At 71.2% G+C, this 12,646-nt stretch overlaps 1 protein-coding gene across 1 annotated transcript; it reads left to right on the top strand.

Annotated features, from left to right (window-relative positions):
- Nucleotides 1–6,476: 6,476 nt before the first annotated feature.
- Nucleotides 6,477–11,039, top strand: NPTX1 (neuronal pentraxin 1; the record flags this gene model as incomplete). Its single annotated transcript, XM_084238547.1, has 5 exons — nucleotides 6,477–6,923; nucleotides 7,067–7,274; nucleotides 9,067–9,311; nucleotides 10,127–10,306; nucleotides 10,818–11,039. 5 exons carry the CDS (start codon nucleotides 6,477–6,479, stop codon nucleotides 11,037–11,039), a joined length of 1,302 nt encoding a protein of 433 aa, XP_084094673.1.
- Nucleotides 11,040–12,646: the final 1,607 nt, after the last annotated feature.

Below are 12,646 nucleotides of genomic sequence, written 5' to 3'. Positions count from 1 at the left end.
ATCAGAGGGTCGTCACGGAGCTTGAAGCAAACCTCACCTGGCCCCAGGCCCTTCCTGGAGGTCGGCAGGGCCAGTGGAGCTAAGATCGGGCTGCTGCTAGCGTGGGGGACCAGCCTGAGCAACGGTCACTGATGGCTGGTGTGGCCGCATCGCCCTGCCGCAGCCCTGCCTCGAAGGCTCTGGCCTGGGCAGAAGGCGCGCAGGAAGCCAGCACCTGCCAGAAAGGGGGCTTTGCCACCTCCTCCTTCCACTGGCTCCCAGCCACGTGTGTTGTTTGAGGCTTCCCTCACGCGTGCATGCGCGCACAACCGGCGCTGCTCCCAGGGGCCACGCACCCTGCAGGGCCTGAGAGCTTCCTGCTGTCCGCAGCCGGCCAGAGGGCTGTGTGCAGCCTGGCTGAGACGCAGCGCCAGGCCCCCGCCTCCCGGCCCGTGCGTGCCCCTCTGACGGGCGCCTTCCCGGACGGGTCCGAGCCCACCAACTGCCCGGCCACATCGCCGAGGTCACAGAACAGCTGGCCCCACGGCAGCCACCTGCCAGGCCTCCACGGTGCCGCCGGGCCGTCTGATGTCAGCCTCGCGTCACAGTGTGAGGTCAGCTCACGTCACAGCATCTGAGAGCAGCCCACAACACAGCGTCTGACGTCAGCCCGCGAGGCCCTCCGCCCAGAGCCACCTCCCCCGCGGCCACCGGCCCTCTGCAGGGCTCCAACCGCAGGGGTGACGCGTTACTCAGGATGGGCGCCCGGGGCACGCAGTGAGACCCCCGAGCTCCTGCCGGGAAATGGCAGGTCACCCGGTGCTGCTGCTCCCGACCCAGCCAGACGCCAGCCGGTGGGATCTTAATATAGCTCCGCAGCAGCGACCAGATGCCACCGATTTAGGGAAGTGCCTGACAGTGAAACCTAAAACCAAGAAAATTCCAAACTTCGACTGAGGGAGAGCTCCGTGGGAAAACTTCCCTCACGGTCCAGGAGGCACCGGCAGGCGAGCGCTCATGGCCCGCGAGGTGCGGGACGTGGAGGGCAGAAGGCCGCGCCCCGGCGAGGAGCCCCGGCTCAGCGGCCAGATGAGGCCAGCACGCATGGCTTCTGTCCGCCCTGGACCCCAGACGCCTGTGCAGCCACCACCCTCCCGGCGCCGCCCCGCTTCTCCCGGCGGGGCCAGAGCTGGAGGCCGCGCGCCGCTCAGGTGTGAGCGATGGCCTGGCCCCCGGGCCTGTAATAACTGTAATCCCTCGCCGGCAGGTGCCATTTTTATCCCGAAACACTTTTATGCCTCGACTCATTTTATATTTCATGTGCTCTCGCCTGGGGTTTGGCAGATGGTGAAACTGATGCGCGAGGACCCGCGCTGGCACCCACCGCGCCAGCCAGATGCCATTAACTTGAAGGAGCAAGCACTTTCATCCAAGCCGGGCCTGGGGGCGGCCGGCAGTGCCCGGGGAGGGCGGGCAAGTGTGCGGTGGTCCTTGGAGTCTAGACGGCCCCTGGCAGGCAGCAGAGGCCAGCGCTGGCCCTGGTCACCGTGGCCAGACTCAGAGACCGGACACCCCGCCCGAGGCTGAGCACAGGGAGTGCCCCTCCCCGGCCCTCCCTGGCGGTCTCCCTGCCCATGGGCTCTAGGGGTCCAGTGGCCGCCACGCTCCTCCTGACCCCAAGGCCCCACAGGCTCAGCTCGGCCCAGGACCATCTCCTGTCAGACAGCACTGAGGTCCTGGGCTGGGAGACCAGAACTCGGACTTCACCGGTCAGTCTCGCCCCTGGCTCTGACAGCCACTCGCAGGGCCTGACCCAGGGTGAACCCCCAGACGCACTCCCTCCCTGGCGTTCCTCCTGCTTCCCTTGGCAGACACGTCCCCGCCTTGTCCTGACACTTCATCTCCTCCGTGTTCTCAGCCGTCCTGTCTCCTCCACAGCCGCCAGCCCAGCCTCCTGTCTCCCCGCAGCCCTCTGCGCCGGCCTCCCTGCAGCCTGCTCCCCTCAGGGGGCCTACGGGGCCTGCCTCAGGTGCCAGGCCTCCTGACCCGGCGCACCACCCGCGCCCGGGGTTCCCGGACTGGCACTGCACTCTGGGAGACGAGGGCCCTCCCCCAGGCAGTGCTCCAGTGAGCCCGCCCTGCCCCACGCGCTCACCCAGGCCCTCAGGAGAGCCCCTGACTGCTGCACCCTGTCGGCCCCCCAGGCATCCCTGGCCCCTCCCGTGGATTCATGGGCTGCACTGAGGTGTGGTCACACCCCCTGGCACTCTTGGCAGGAGCCGTCTTGCCCAGCCCTGGCCCCGGCCCCGCCTGCCGGCAGCAGCAGCTCTGGAAACACGTGCTGAGCCGGGCAAACCCACGAGCACTTGGTCTTTGTCCCAGGCCCCAGGTTGCCCCACGCAGAAACCTGCTTGGAGGACAGCGAGGCCAGTCTGTCCCAGAAGGGCTCGCACTGCCTGTAACTGGGAGACGTGCTGTGCCCACCCCGGTGGCCAGCTCCGGGCCGGTCCCGGGAGGGCCAGGCTGGGAGGGAACCACCAGGACCGAGTCCCCGGCCAGATGGGGCCAGCGGCCTCTTGTGGTTTCGGGGGTGGGAGATGCTCCCTGCCCAGAGGCCCCGGAGCCCCGTCCCCCATGGCTGCTGCGAGCGTCAGGGGATCTGCACGTGGCTGGGGCCGGCAGACCCGCGGCGAGGGGCCCCGTGGCAGGGACATGCCCATGCCAAGTCTGGGCAGGGGTCCAGTTGTCCACCTGCAGCCCTGGGTCCAGTTGTCTCACCTGCAGGGGTGGGGTGTGTCCTGCACTAGGGCTCCGGGCAGGACCCCGCTCTCTGCCTTTACCGTGTACGTGGTATGTGTACAGGTTGTGTACACGTGTGAGCCTGTGCACATGTGCCAGTTGTATGCACATGTATTTGTGTGCCTGCAGGTATGCACTGGGTGTGCTGTGTGAGCATGTGTGCGTGTGTACACGTGTGTGCCCTGCATGTTAGAGCGTGGTGTGTGTGCAGGTGTGCAGCCCATGCGGCGGGTGGGACCTGTCAGGAGGCCAGAGCCCAGGGCGGGCCGTCTCTGGCAGTCTGGCTGCACCCACAGGGCCTGTTCTCCTGGGGGCGGCCGGAAGCCCGTGTCCTGGGGTCCAGAGCGGGCTGTGCCGTGGCCCCACGACGCGAGGTGTGTGACACCGTGTGAGGCACAAGGCCGGCCAGCTGCGGGCAGCCTGCGGCTGTCCCAAAGGCCCCTCAGACAGGGCAGCCGGCCCGGGTGGGGGCTGCTGACACAGAGACGACTCAGGAGCAGTGCACAGGGTCCCCGTGGGCCTGGAGCACCCTCTGCCAGGCTCCTGCGGAGAGTCCTCCCTCCTGGGCCAGGCCCTGGGCCCCCAGCAGCGCCCCACGGCAGGCGACCTCCAGCCCAGGGGCCCGCGCTCCACCCAGCACGCGCCAAGCACCAGCACCCGGTCCGCGAGGGCTGCTGCTCCTCTTCCTGCTGCTCCTCTTCCTCCCGACCCCTCCACTCCCGACTCCCCAGATCCTCCCAAGCCCTCCCAGATCCCCCAAATCCTTTTTGTGCCACCCCAGCCAGCTCTTCCCAGGCCCTCAGGATACCCTCCCAGCTCCCCCCAGGGTCTCCCCATTGTCCACCCAAGGGGGCCTCATTTCTGCTCAGCGAGAGACTCTAGACAGGCTCAAGCCCTAGAGGAGGACAGACCTCCTGGAAGCCACAGGGTGGGGGAGAGTCTCAGTGACCCCGGCCTGCTGGGTCAGGACCCTCAGGACAGGCCTGGCCTCTGCGCTCAGCTTTCTCCTGCGGCCTTTTCCAGGGCCAGTGGGGGCCAGTGGAGCCCAGCCCCGCCCCCCCCTCCTGGGCCCAGGCCCCACCCCTCCCTCTCCTGGGCCCAGACCCCACCCCTGCCTCTCCTGGGCCCTGACAGCCCCCTGGCTCTCTCTCTGCCAGCGACCCCGCCCGCCAGCTGACAGCTGCACTTCCAGGAACCTGCGAGCTGGTTGTTAAACGGCCATCGCTAAAATTTAAATCATAAAACCTACAATTAAATAAACGATACTAAAAACAAGGGGCGCGCAGGCTGGGCGCTGCGTCCCACACAGCACGGCCCGCCCGGCGTCCAGCCGGTGAGGACCTGGACGTCCTCCCCACCCCACTGGTGGTTCTGGGGCACGGGGCCAGGCCAGGGGGGCAAAACCGGGTGCCCATATTTGAGGGCATGGGCAGGGTCACCGCAGGCGGAGACCCCGGCCAAGCAGCCAGGTGCCCTGGGGTTGGGGCTGGGAGACCCTGTAGCGGTGCCCCCCCCCAACACCCCCAGGACTGGCTTTCGCCTCCCCCCGGGGCTGGTGTCCCGGTGAGAACCGGTCCCGGGTGGGGGTGGGGGGAGGCAGGGGTTCCCCCCACTGCTGTGGCCGCAGGACCCTTCCTGCAGGCAGAGCGGCCACACAGGTGGCCCCTGCGGGGAAGGCCCGGCCCCTGGCCGCGGGCTCCCACCCGGCTCCGGCTCCGCACTCCGCGGGGACCCGCAGCCCCCGCAGCAGCCCCCGCAGCAGCCCCAGCAGCCCCCACGCTGCCCGGGGTGCTCCCCGCCCGCTGCTCCGTCGCCTGGGAGGGGCGTCCCGCCCGTTGGCCCCTCCGAGGTCTGCCCCAGCCGGCAAAGCTCATCCCGCCACCCCCGGGCCACTCGGGGGCCAGGACGGCCCTGCCCGCCCGCCGGCCCCTCCGGGCCCCCAGCCGAGCCCAGACGGCGAGGAGCGGCCGGGCCAGAGGCAGCGCGGGGGCGAGGCTGGGGCCGCGCGCGGCCTGGGGGGACTTGGGGCGCAGGCGGCGTCGGGCGCTAGCTCGGCCCAGCGCAGACCTCGCGCGGGGAGGCTCCCGGCTGCCCGCCCGCCCCGGTCCGGTCCGGGTGAGCCTGGAGGTTTCCGTGCTGGGCGAGCGCCCCGGGCGCAGAGTCGGGGACCACCGCGTGCGGGCCGCGGGGTCCCTCTGGCGCGGGGAAGCCCCGCCGGCTCCGGCCTGGGGTGTGCAGGGCCGGGCTGGCCGCCGGGCCCGGGGGCTGCTCGAGGCGGCGGGGGCCGGGCAGGGCTGCGGGAAGAGCCCGGAGGGGCGGCGGCCGTGGGTTCGGGGACAGGTTCCCCCCCCCCGGAGCCCACACTTGCCGCCCGGGCTGCCCCCAGCGCCCGCCGGGGCCTCTGAGACGGGCCCGCCCCTGCTGCCTCTCGGCTTGGGGAGGGGGTGGCTCCTGCGAGGGCTGGGGCTGGGGCTCGGTGCGCTGGAACCTGCGTGCCCCGGGCCTCGGTGTCCCCCTCCCCGGGAGCTTGGGGAGCGGCTGCCTGGCGCTCGGGCGGGGCGCTGGGCCCAGCGCGGTTCCGGACGTCGGCTGCTCCACAGGTGGAGCAGGGCCGGGGCCAAGCCGCCCCCACCCGCCTCGGTCGCTGGCCGTGAAGGGGGGGCGGGGCGGGGCGTGGGGGGCTGTGCCGAGTAAGGTGCCACCCTGCGCCCCACAGGGCGGAGGGCCGGGCCGGGACCACCCCCGCTGCCATCACCCCGGGAGGGGCCCCAGACCCGCAGCGCCCCCAGGCAGGCAGCAGGGACAGCTCGGCGGACACAGACGGGGAGCAGGGAGGGGCTCGGCCTCCCGGGAGGGGAGCCCGGCCGAGGTTCCTGGGGGGGCTCGGCCCCCGCTCCGGGAATTGGCTCCTGGCGGAAAAGGCTCCTTCCGCGGGGTGCTCGCAGAGGTCCCGGGGCGCCTGGGCAGGAGGGTGTCATTCCCCGGGGCGCGTCTGGCCGGAGCTGGGGGGGCGGGGGGGCAGAAGAGCTAAGCAAGAGGCGCGGGGAGCCCCCCAGCCCCCCAGATCTGCGTGGCGGCTTCTCAATCTCGCACATCTAAGGAGCATGGGGTGGGCGCGGCCCCCCCTCTGGGCTTCGCGGGGGGAGGGGGCCTCGAGGCTGCGCTCCCCGGCGCTCCCCAGCAAGCGCCAGGGTTTGAGCCCTGGGGACCCGCCCCGGCCCCGCGGGGTTCAGCGCAGCTGAGACGACGCTCGCGGCCCGCGAGGCCCCCCGCCCGGGCTCGGTGAGATCCGGACGGCACGCGGGGGGGGCTCGCCCCAGCCGCCGCCGGCGCCCCTCGCCCCGCCCCCCCGCCCCTCCCCTCCTCTCCCGCCCCCCCGCCCCTCCCCTCCCTTCCCCTCCCCTCCACCCCTCCCCTCCCCTCCCCCCCGGCCGCGCGCGGTGCTTTCGGGGAAGCGCGGGGCGCGGGGGGCGCGGGGGGCGCGGGGGCGGGGGGCTGTCCCCCGCGTCCGGCCCGCGCGGCGATTAAAGCGGGATTCCTCCCCCGCTGACGTCGGCGCGGCCCCTCCCGCGGCGGCATAAAAGGCGCGGGCTCCGCAGCGCGGGCGGCAGTGGGGGCCGGACAGCGCGGCCAGCGGACAGCGCGGCCGGAGCGCCGGACCCCGGACCGCGGCCGAGCCCAGCCCCGCGCGCCCCGCCATGCCCGCCCGCCGCGCCGCGCGCCCCTGGGCGCTGCTCGCCCTCTGCCTCCTGGGCAGCGCGGCCCAGGATTTCGGGCCGACGCGCTTCATCTGCACCTCGGTGCCCGTGGACGCCGACATGTGCGCCGCGTCCGTGGCCGCCGGCGGCGCCGAGGAGCTCCGGAGCAGCGTGCTGCAGCTCCGCGAGACCGTGCTGCAGCAGCGGGAGACCATCCTGAGCCAGAAGGAGACCATCCGCGAGCTGACCACCAAGCTGGGCCGCTGCGAGAGCCAGAGCACGCTGGACGCCGACGCCGGCGCCGGCGAGGCCCGGCCGGGCGGCGGCCGCAAGCCGGGCTCGGCCAAGAACACCATGGGCGACCTGTCCCGGACGCCGGCCGCCGAGACGCTCAGCCAGCTCGGGCAAACTTTGCAGTCGCTCAAAGCCCGCCTGGAGAGCCTCGAGGTCCGCGCGCCCCCCGCGGCCCGCGCGCCCCCCGCCCCGCGCCCCCCCGCCGGCCCGGCCCCGCCCGCGGCCCCCGCGCCCCCCGGCCCCGGCCCGGCCGCGCGCCCCGCGCGTAACGCTCGGTCCCCCGCCCTTCCCCGCAGCAGCACAGCCGCCTCAACGCCTCGGGCCAGGCCGACAGCCTCCGGGAGCTGCTGCAGAGCAAGATCGATGACCTGGAGCGGCAGGTGCTGTCCCGCGTGAACACGCTGGAGGAGGGCGCGGGCGGGCCGCGCAACGACTCGGAGGAGCGGGGCCGGATCGAGAGCGCGCTGACCTCGCTGCACCAGCGCATCAGCGAGCTGGAGAAAGGTACCCGGGGCGCCGCGGGGCGCGGACCCGGACCCGCCGCCCGGCTCCCTCCCTGCGCGCTCACCCCCGCCGCCCGGCCGGCTCCGGCGGCTCCGGGGCGGGGGCCTGGCGGGGACGCGAGGGAAGACAGGGAGGGACTGCGTGGGGGGCCCTCCCGCCGGGGACACGGCCGCCCGCGGGGTTCTCCCAAGTCCGATCTGCTTCATCGTTGGTAACTTGGGCGGCCGTGTGGCCGGCCCCAGCCCCCCAAGGGGACACCGGCTCCAGCGGGGCGCAGCCCCTCCCGCCCCGGCGGAGAGCGCCTCACTCGGGGCTGGTCCCCCAGGTCCCTGGCAGAGCCAGCAGCGGCTCGCTCCCGGACTGGCACCCCTGCTGTCCTCTCGGGGTTTCTGGGCCGCCCCTCCGGCCCCCTCCCCAAGGCGCTCTCTCCCGAGCCTGGGCATCCTGAGGGCCACATTCCCGGGTCAGCGGCCGCAGCCAGCGCCCGGCTCACGCCTGCGGTGCACGGATGAGCTCAGGCGGCTCAGCCTTGAAGTCGCAGAAATCAAACAAGGTTGTAAAAAGGGGGGGTGCTGGGCTCAGAGCGCGGCCACGTGACCCTTCTTGGACTGCAAGATGTGCCGGATGGATTTAAACAGTGCCATCTTAAGGCTCGTTATGTAACTGAACACGGATGGGGAAGGAGGGATGGCGCGAGGAGCAAGGGGGGAGGAGGGAGACTCGGGAATGAAAAACACCCAGAGGCCAGGGGCCGACTGTGCTCCGGGGGCGGGGGGCGGGGCTGCGGGCTGGGGGGGGTGCAGAGGGCACCCCGCTCTGTTCCCTGACACCTGGCCTGGAGTCAAAGGGGTGGCGCTGGCCAAGCAGGAACACTTTCTAGAAATGATTCTTGGCCGGGGCCAGTGGTGGGCCCAGCAGATCCTGTGCAGGCTCAGGACTGGCAGGTGTGTGCTCCCGGCAGGTGTGTGCTCCCGGCAGGTGTGTGCTCCCGGCAGGTGTGTGCTCCTGGCAGATGTGTGTTCCTGGGCTCAGGCTGGTGCCCACGCCCACTGCCAGGGTGGCACGTTTGGTCTGGAGCAGGTCACACCAGGCCCAGCCACAGCCAGCGCCACATGGGCACAGGCGGGGCAGAGAGTATGCCCTGGAGATGCCCCGGGCAGACAGCGTGCCCAGGCATAGGCTATCAGGCCGGGGGCCTGGCATTCCAGGGAACTCACAGAAGCTGCCCCTGTGGCTGAGTGGCAGGGCCCTTTGGCAATCACGTTGGGGGCACTGGCTCCAGTGACCTGCTGACCCTGTGGAGCTGGGCTCCCTCCATGGCCCAGACCCACCGGAACGCCTGCAGGAACGCCCCCTCCTGTGGTGGGTAGGTGGGATCCTGGGAGCACCGGAGCCCTCTGGGGGAGGTGCTGGGTCAGATGAGTGACCTTCATGTGCTGGGGCAGCGACAGGCCTGGCCATCTGGATGGGGAACTGCTTGGGGCAAGCCACAGGCAGGGGTCAGGCCCAGGGCACGGCTCTGAGGGGGCCTCCTTCGGGGAGGGTGCCTCCACCTTGCAGCCTTCCCTTCCAGAGTCAGTTCACCCGGGTGCACAGCCGCTCCCTGCCCTCGCCTGGGCACCCCCCCACACCCAGGCGCCCCTGAGGATGCCGTGGTGCTGTCAGCTCTTCCTTCTGGCCCTGGGCCCTGGGGCGACACATTTGGCGCCCCGCCCCGTACGAGGGCGCCGCCCGTGTCCCGGAGCTCAGCGGGCGCAGGCGGGCACAGTGAGGCGCTGTCCTGTCCTCCCAGGCCAGAAGGACACCCGGCCCGGGGACAAGTTCCAGCTCACCTTCCCGCTGCGCACCAACTACATGTACGCCAAGGTGAGGCGGAGCCTGCCCGAGATGTACTCCTTCTCCGTGTGCATGTGGCTCAAGTCCAGCGCCGCCCCCGGCGTGGGCACACCCTTCTCCTACGCCGTGCCCGGCCAGGCCAATGAGCTGGTCCTCATCGAGTGGGGCAACAACCCCATGGAGATCCTCATCAACGACAAGGTAGGCCCTGAGGCCCGGATGCCCGGGGGGCCCCAGAAGAGGGCCTGCTGGTAGTGGGGATGCAGAGGGGGGATCCTGACACACCGAGAGGCCCTCCTTTATGTGCCCCCACCCCAGGGTGGGGCAGGTCCCTGCCCTGAGGCTGGAGGGGGAGGGGGGAGCTGGGCCGTCCTCGCTCCCTCACCCCCACGCTAGCCCCGGGCTCCCCCCAGAGGGCCTGGGCCAGGCTCTGCTCCTGCAGACTCCAGGGCCATAGGTGCCCTGGGGTGGTGGAGGCCCCAGTCCAGCGGGCCCTGCCCCAGAGGACGCCATGCCGCACCTTCCCCCCCAGCCACTCCCCACCTCAGCCTGCTGTCAGTCGGGGCGTCAGCCACCAGCACCCACACTCCCTCGCCTGGGCCAGCCTTGGCAGCAAATGCCTGACACCCGATTTGGAGTTGGATTCCAAACCCTGTTCTGGACGCCTTGCATGAAAGGGTGGGCCCTCCCGGGTCCCACCTCCCTGGGCTCACGGGGCGGGCTGCCCCCCCGGAATGTTAGAGGGTGCGTGGAACCCCCGGCCAGAGGCTGACCTGAGCCTGAGCTGCCGGCGCCTCTCCCTGGCCGCTCATTCCCCGCAGGGCGGGTGGCCGTGCCTGGGGGACCTGGCAGCGAGAGGTGGGGTGCACAAGGGAAGGCGGCCGGGGCGGGGGAAGGAGGAGGGGCAGACGGACAGACCGGGCCGGGGCCGGCGCCGGGGCATTCAGCAAGTGCTCCGGGGACCCTCGGACCAGCTGGCCTGGTGACCGGGCCGACGTGCCCTGTGCCCTCCCCAGGTGGCCAAGCTGCCCTTCGTGATCAATGACGGCAAGTGGCACCACATCTGCGTCACCTGGACCACCCGGGACGGGGTCTGGGAGGCCTACCAGGACGGCACGCAGGGTGGCAGTGGCGAGAACCTGGCTCCCTACCACCCCATCAAGCCCCAAGGCGTGCTGGTGCTGGGCCAGGAGCAGGTACTGGGGGCGCCGGGGAGACTGGCAGGGGCACCCAGAACCAGAGACCCGGCGAGGAGAGGGGAGTGGGGTGCAGGGGGACAGTGAGGGCTGTGGGGAGAGTCCCCTCTGAGAGGGCGCGTGGCCTGCTCCCGGGGCGCTCCTGGAAGGCGGGGTGACTGCAGCAGCTCTTGCTTTGGTATGGGAAGGCTCAGCTGCCTTTTGGGGTACAGCCTGTTTCCTGGAGTGGTGGGTCCCCCGTGCGGCTCCAGGGAGGAGGGGCCGGCCCTGCGCCTGCTGGGCATCTGGTGCTGGCAGAGGGGTCTGAGCTCTTGGCCTGGGAGCAGGGGTGGTGCCCCCATGGCTGTCCCCGCGTGCTCTGGTGCAGGGCAGGGGGCCTCCTGTGGGGCGGAGGGCGGGGGCGGATCGCAGAGACGGACAGTGGTACCCGAGGCAGGAAGGGCAGGGAGACTGGCCCCGCTCTCCCCGCCCCCCTGATCCGTCCACCTTCCTCCCCTGCTTTTCCCTGAAGGACACTCTGGGCGGCGGGTTCGATGCCACCCAGGCGTTCGTGGGCGAGCTGGCCCACTTCAACATCTGGGACCGCAAGCTGACCCCGGGGGAGGTGTACAGCCTGGCCACCTGCAGCGCCAAGGCCCTCTCCGGCAACGTCATCGCCTGGGCCGAGAGCCACATCGAGATCTACGGCGGGGCCACCAAGTGGACATTCGAGGCCTGCCGCCAGATCAACTGAGGCCGGCCGCCCTGCCCGCCTGCCCTGCGCGCGTGTGTGTGTATGTGTGTGCGTGTGCACGTGTGCGCGCGCCCTGCCCTCTCCTCTCCTCCAGGGACGGCCCAGGCCTCCCGCCCCAGGAGCGCCCCGCTGCTGGCCCGGCTCGGCCCTGCCCCGCCCCGGCCCCCACATCCGGCGCCCCGGCGCGAAGCGAGTGAGGCCGGGCTGGCCGCGTGTGTGCGTCGGGGCAGCTTCTCCCTCGGAGCGGAGCGAGGTATTTCGTTTCCTTCCTCTCTGCGGCTGCGGGAACGCGAGGCGGGCCGAGGTCTGTGCTTGCCAAGTCTGCGCGGTTGCCGCTGGGGCCGCTGCGGCTCCCAGACACACCCGTCTCGGGTTGCGAGGCCTCGCCAGCGACACAGCTCTACGCGGATCAAATAAGCGTCTCTTGGGGTACGTTCAAGGCCGGGGGGTGCTCCCCAGAGAATTGCCATCTTGTGGAGAGTGATTCTCTCTGAAGGGCCGGAGATGCACAGTGTCCTGGGGGCCAGCCCCGCTGTCCCGTCAGGAGGGGCAGGCCGGGAGCAGGCCGGTCAGCAGCCCGCAGCCCGCCCGCAGCCCCTCGCCCCCAGCACCGTGCCAGATCCTGCACTGGAGGGCAGCGCTGGGCCCGGGAGGCTAGCCTGCATGCCCAGCCCTGCCAGCTCCGGCCCAGGATCGTGCCTGGCACAGCCTTCCCGCCTCCCTGCGCCCAGCAAGACTGGGCCCTGCCCCTCCCTTTCAGTGGCCAGCTGGTGCTTCTGAGACAGGGCACCTGCCGCAGCCCAAGACCCCCGAGGGCCCTCTTCTGCCTCTGGCTGTGGGTGACCAGGGCTCCAGTGGGCCAGCTCGGGGGGGACGTTTAGACCAAGAAACCCACATTTTGATGGAGAACCAACTTCTGAGACTGGAAACGCCAGTGACTGGGAGGCAGCCCCCCCACCTCCTGGCACATAGCCTGGGGCATGTCCTGGGGCCCCGGGGGGGGGCAAGCCTCCCCCTGAGGCCGGGGCCGACTTCACAGACCCCAAGCCTGTCACCAGCTGGTGACACCGAGCCCTGACCAGCGTCCAGGGCCCTTGATTTCCTTTTCCCATGAGAAACATTCATGGGTATTTCCTTCTGGTCCTCGAGGAGAGGAGTGTGTGTGTGTGTGTGTGTGTGTGTGCGCGCGCGTGCACGCCTGTGGATCAGCCAGGGTAGGTGGGGCAAGCTCCCTGCTTAGTTGCCTGGGGCCGCATGCCCCGAGGGCGCCCTGGACTCCTCAGCAGGAGTCTGATCAGCAGCAGGCTGGCCGGCCTTTCTAGAAACCCTCCTGCGCTGCCTGGCTCACCGCAGCTGCAGACATTTCTTCGGAGGAGCAGGTGCTCCGTCTCCTGCCCCCCGGGGGCGCCCGTCCCCGTGCGCACGCCCTGCTGTTGGGAACCGGTGTGTCTGTGTGTGTCTGTGCTGGTGTCTCCGTGGGTGTCCCGTGGGTGTCTGCACGGTTCCCCCGTCCGGCGGCGGCTTTCCCGAGACCTTGTGCTTCGTCAGAGCCGTCGGGTCGCGGCCCCTCTGGGTGTGCAGGGTCTCCTGTGTGCATGCTCCTCAGG

This window comes from Talpa europaea, assembly GCF_964194135.1.
Source record: "Talpa europaea genome assembly, chromosome: 7".
NCBI classification, from domain to species: domain Eukaryota; kingdom Metazoa; phylum Chordata; class Mammalia; order Eulipotyphla; family Talpidae; genus Talpa; species Talpa europaea.
Note: the sequence above shows the minus strand (reverse complement) of the source record. Positions and strands in the feature narration are given on the sequence as shown.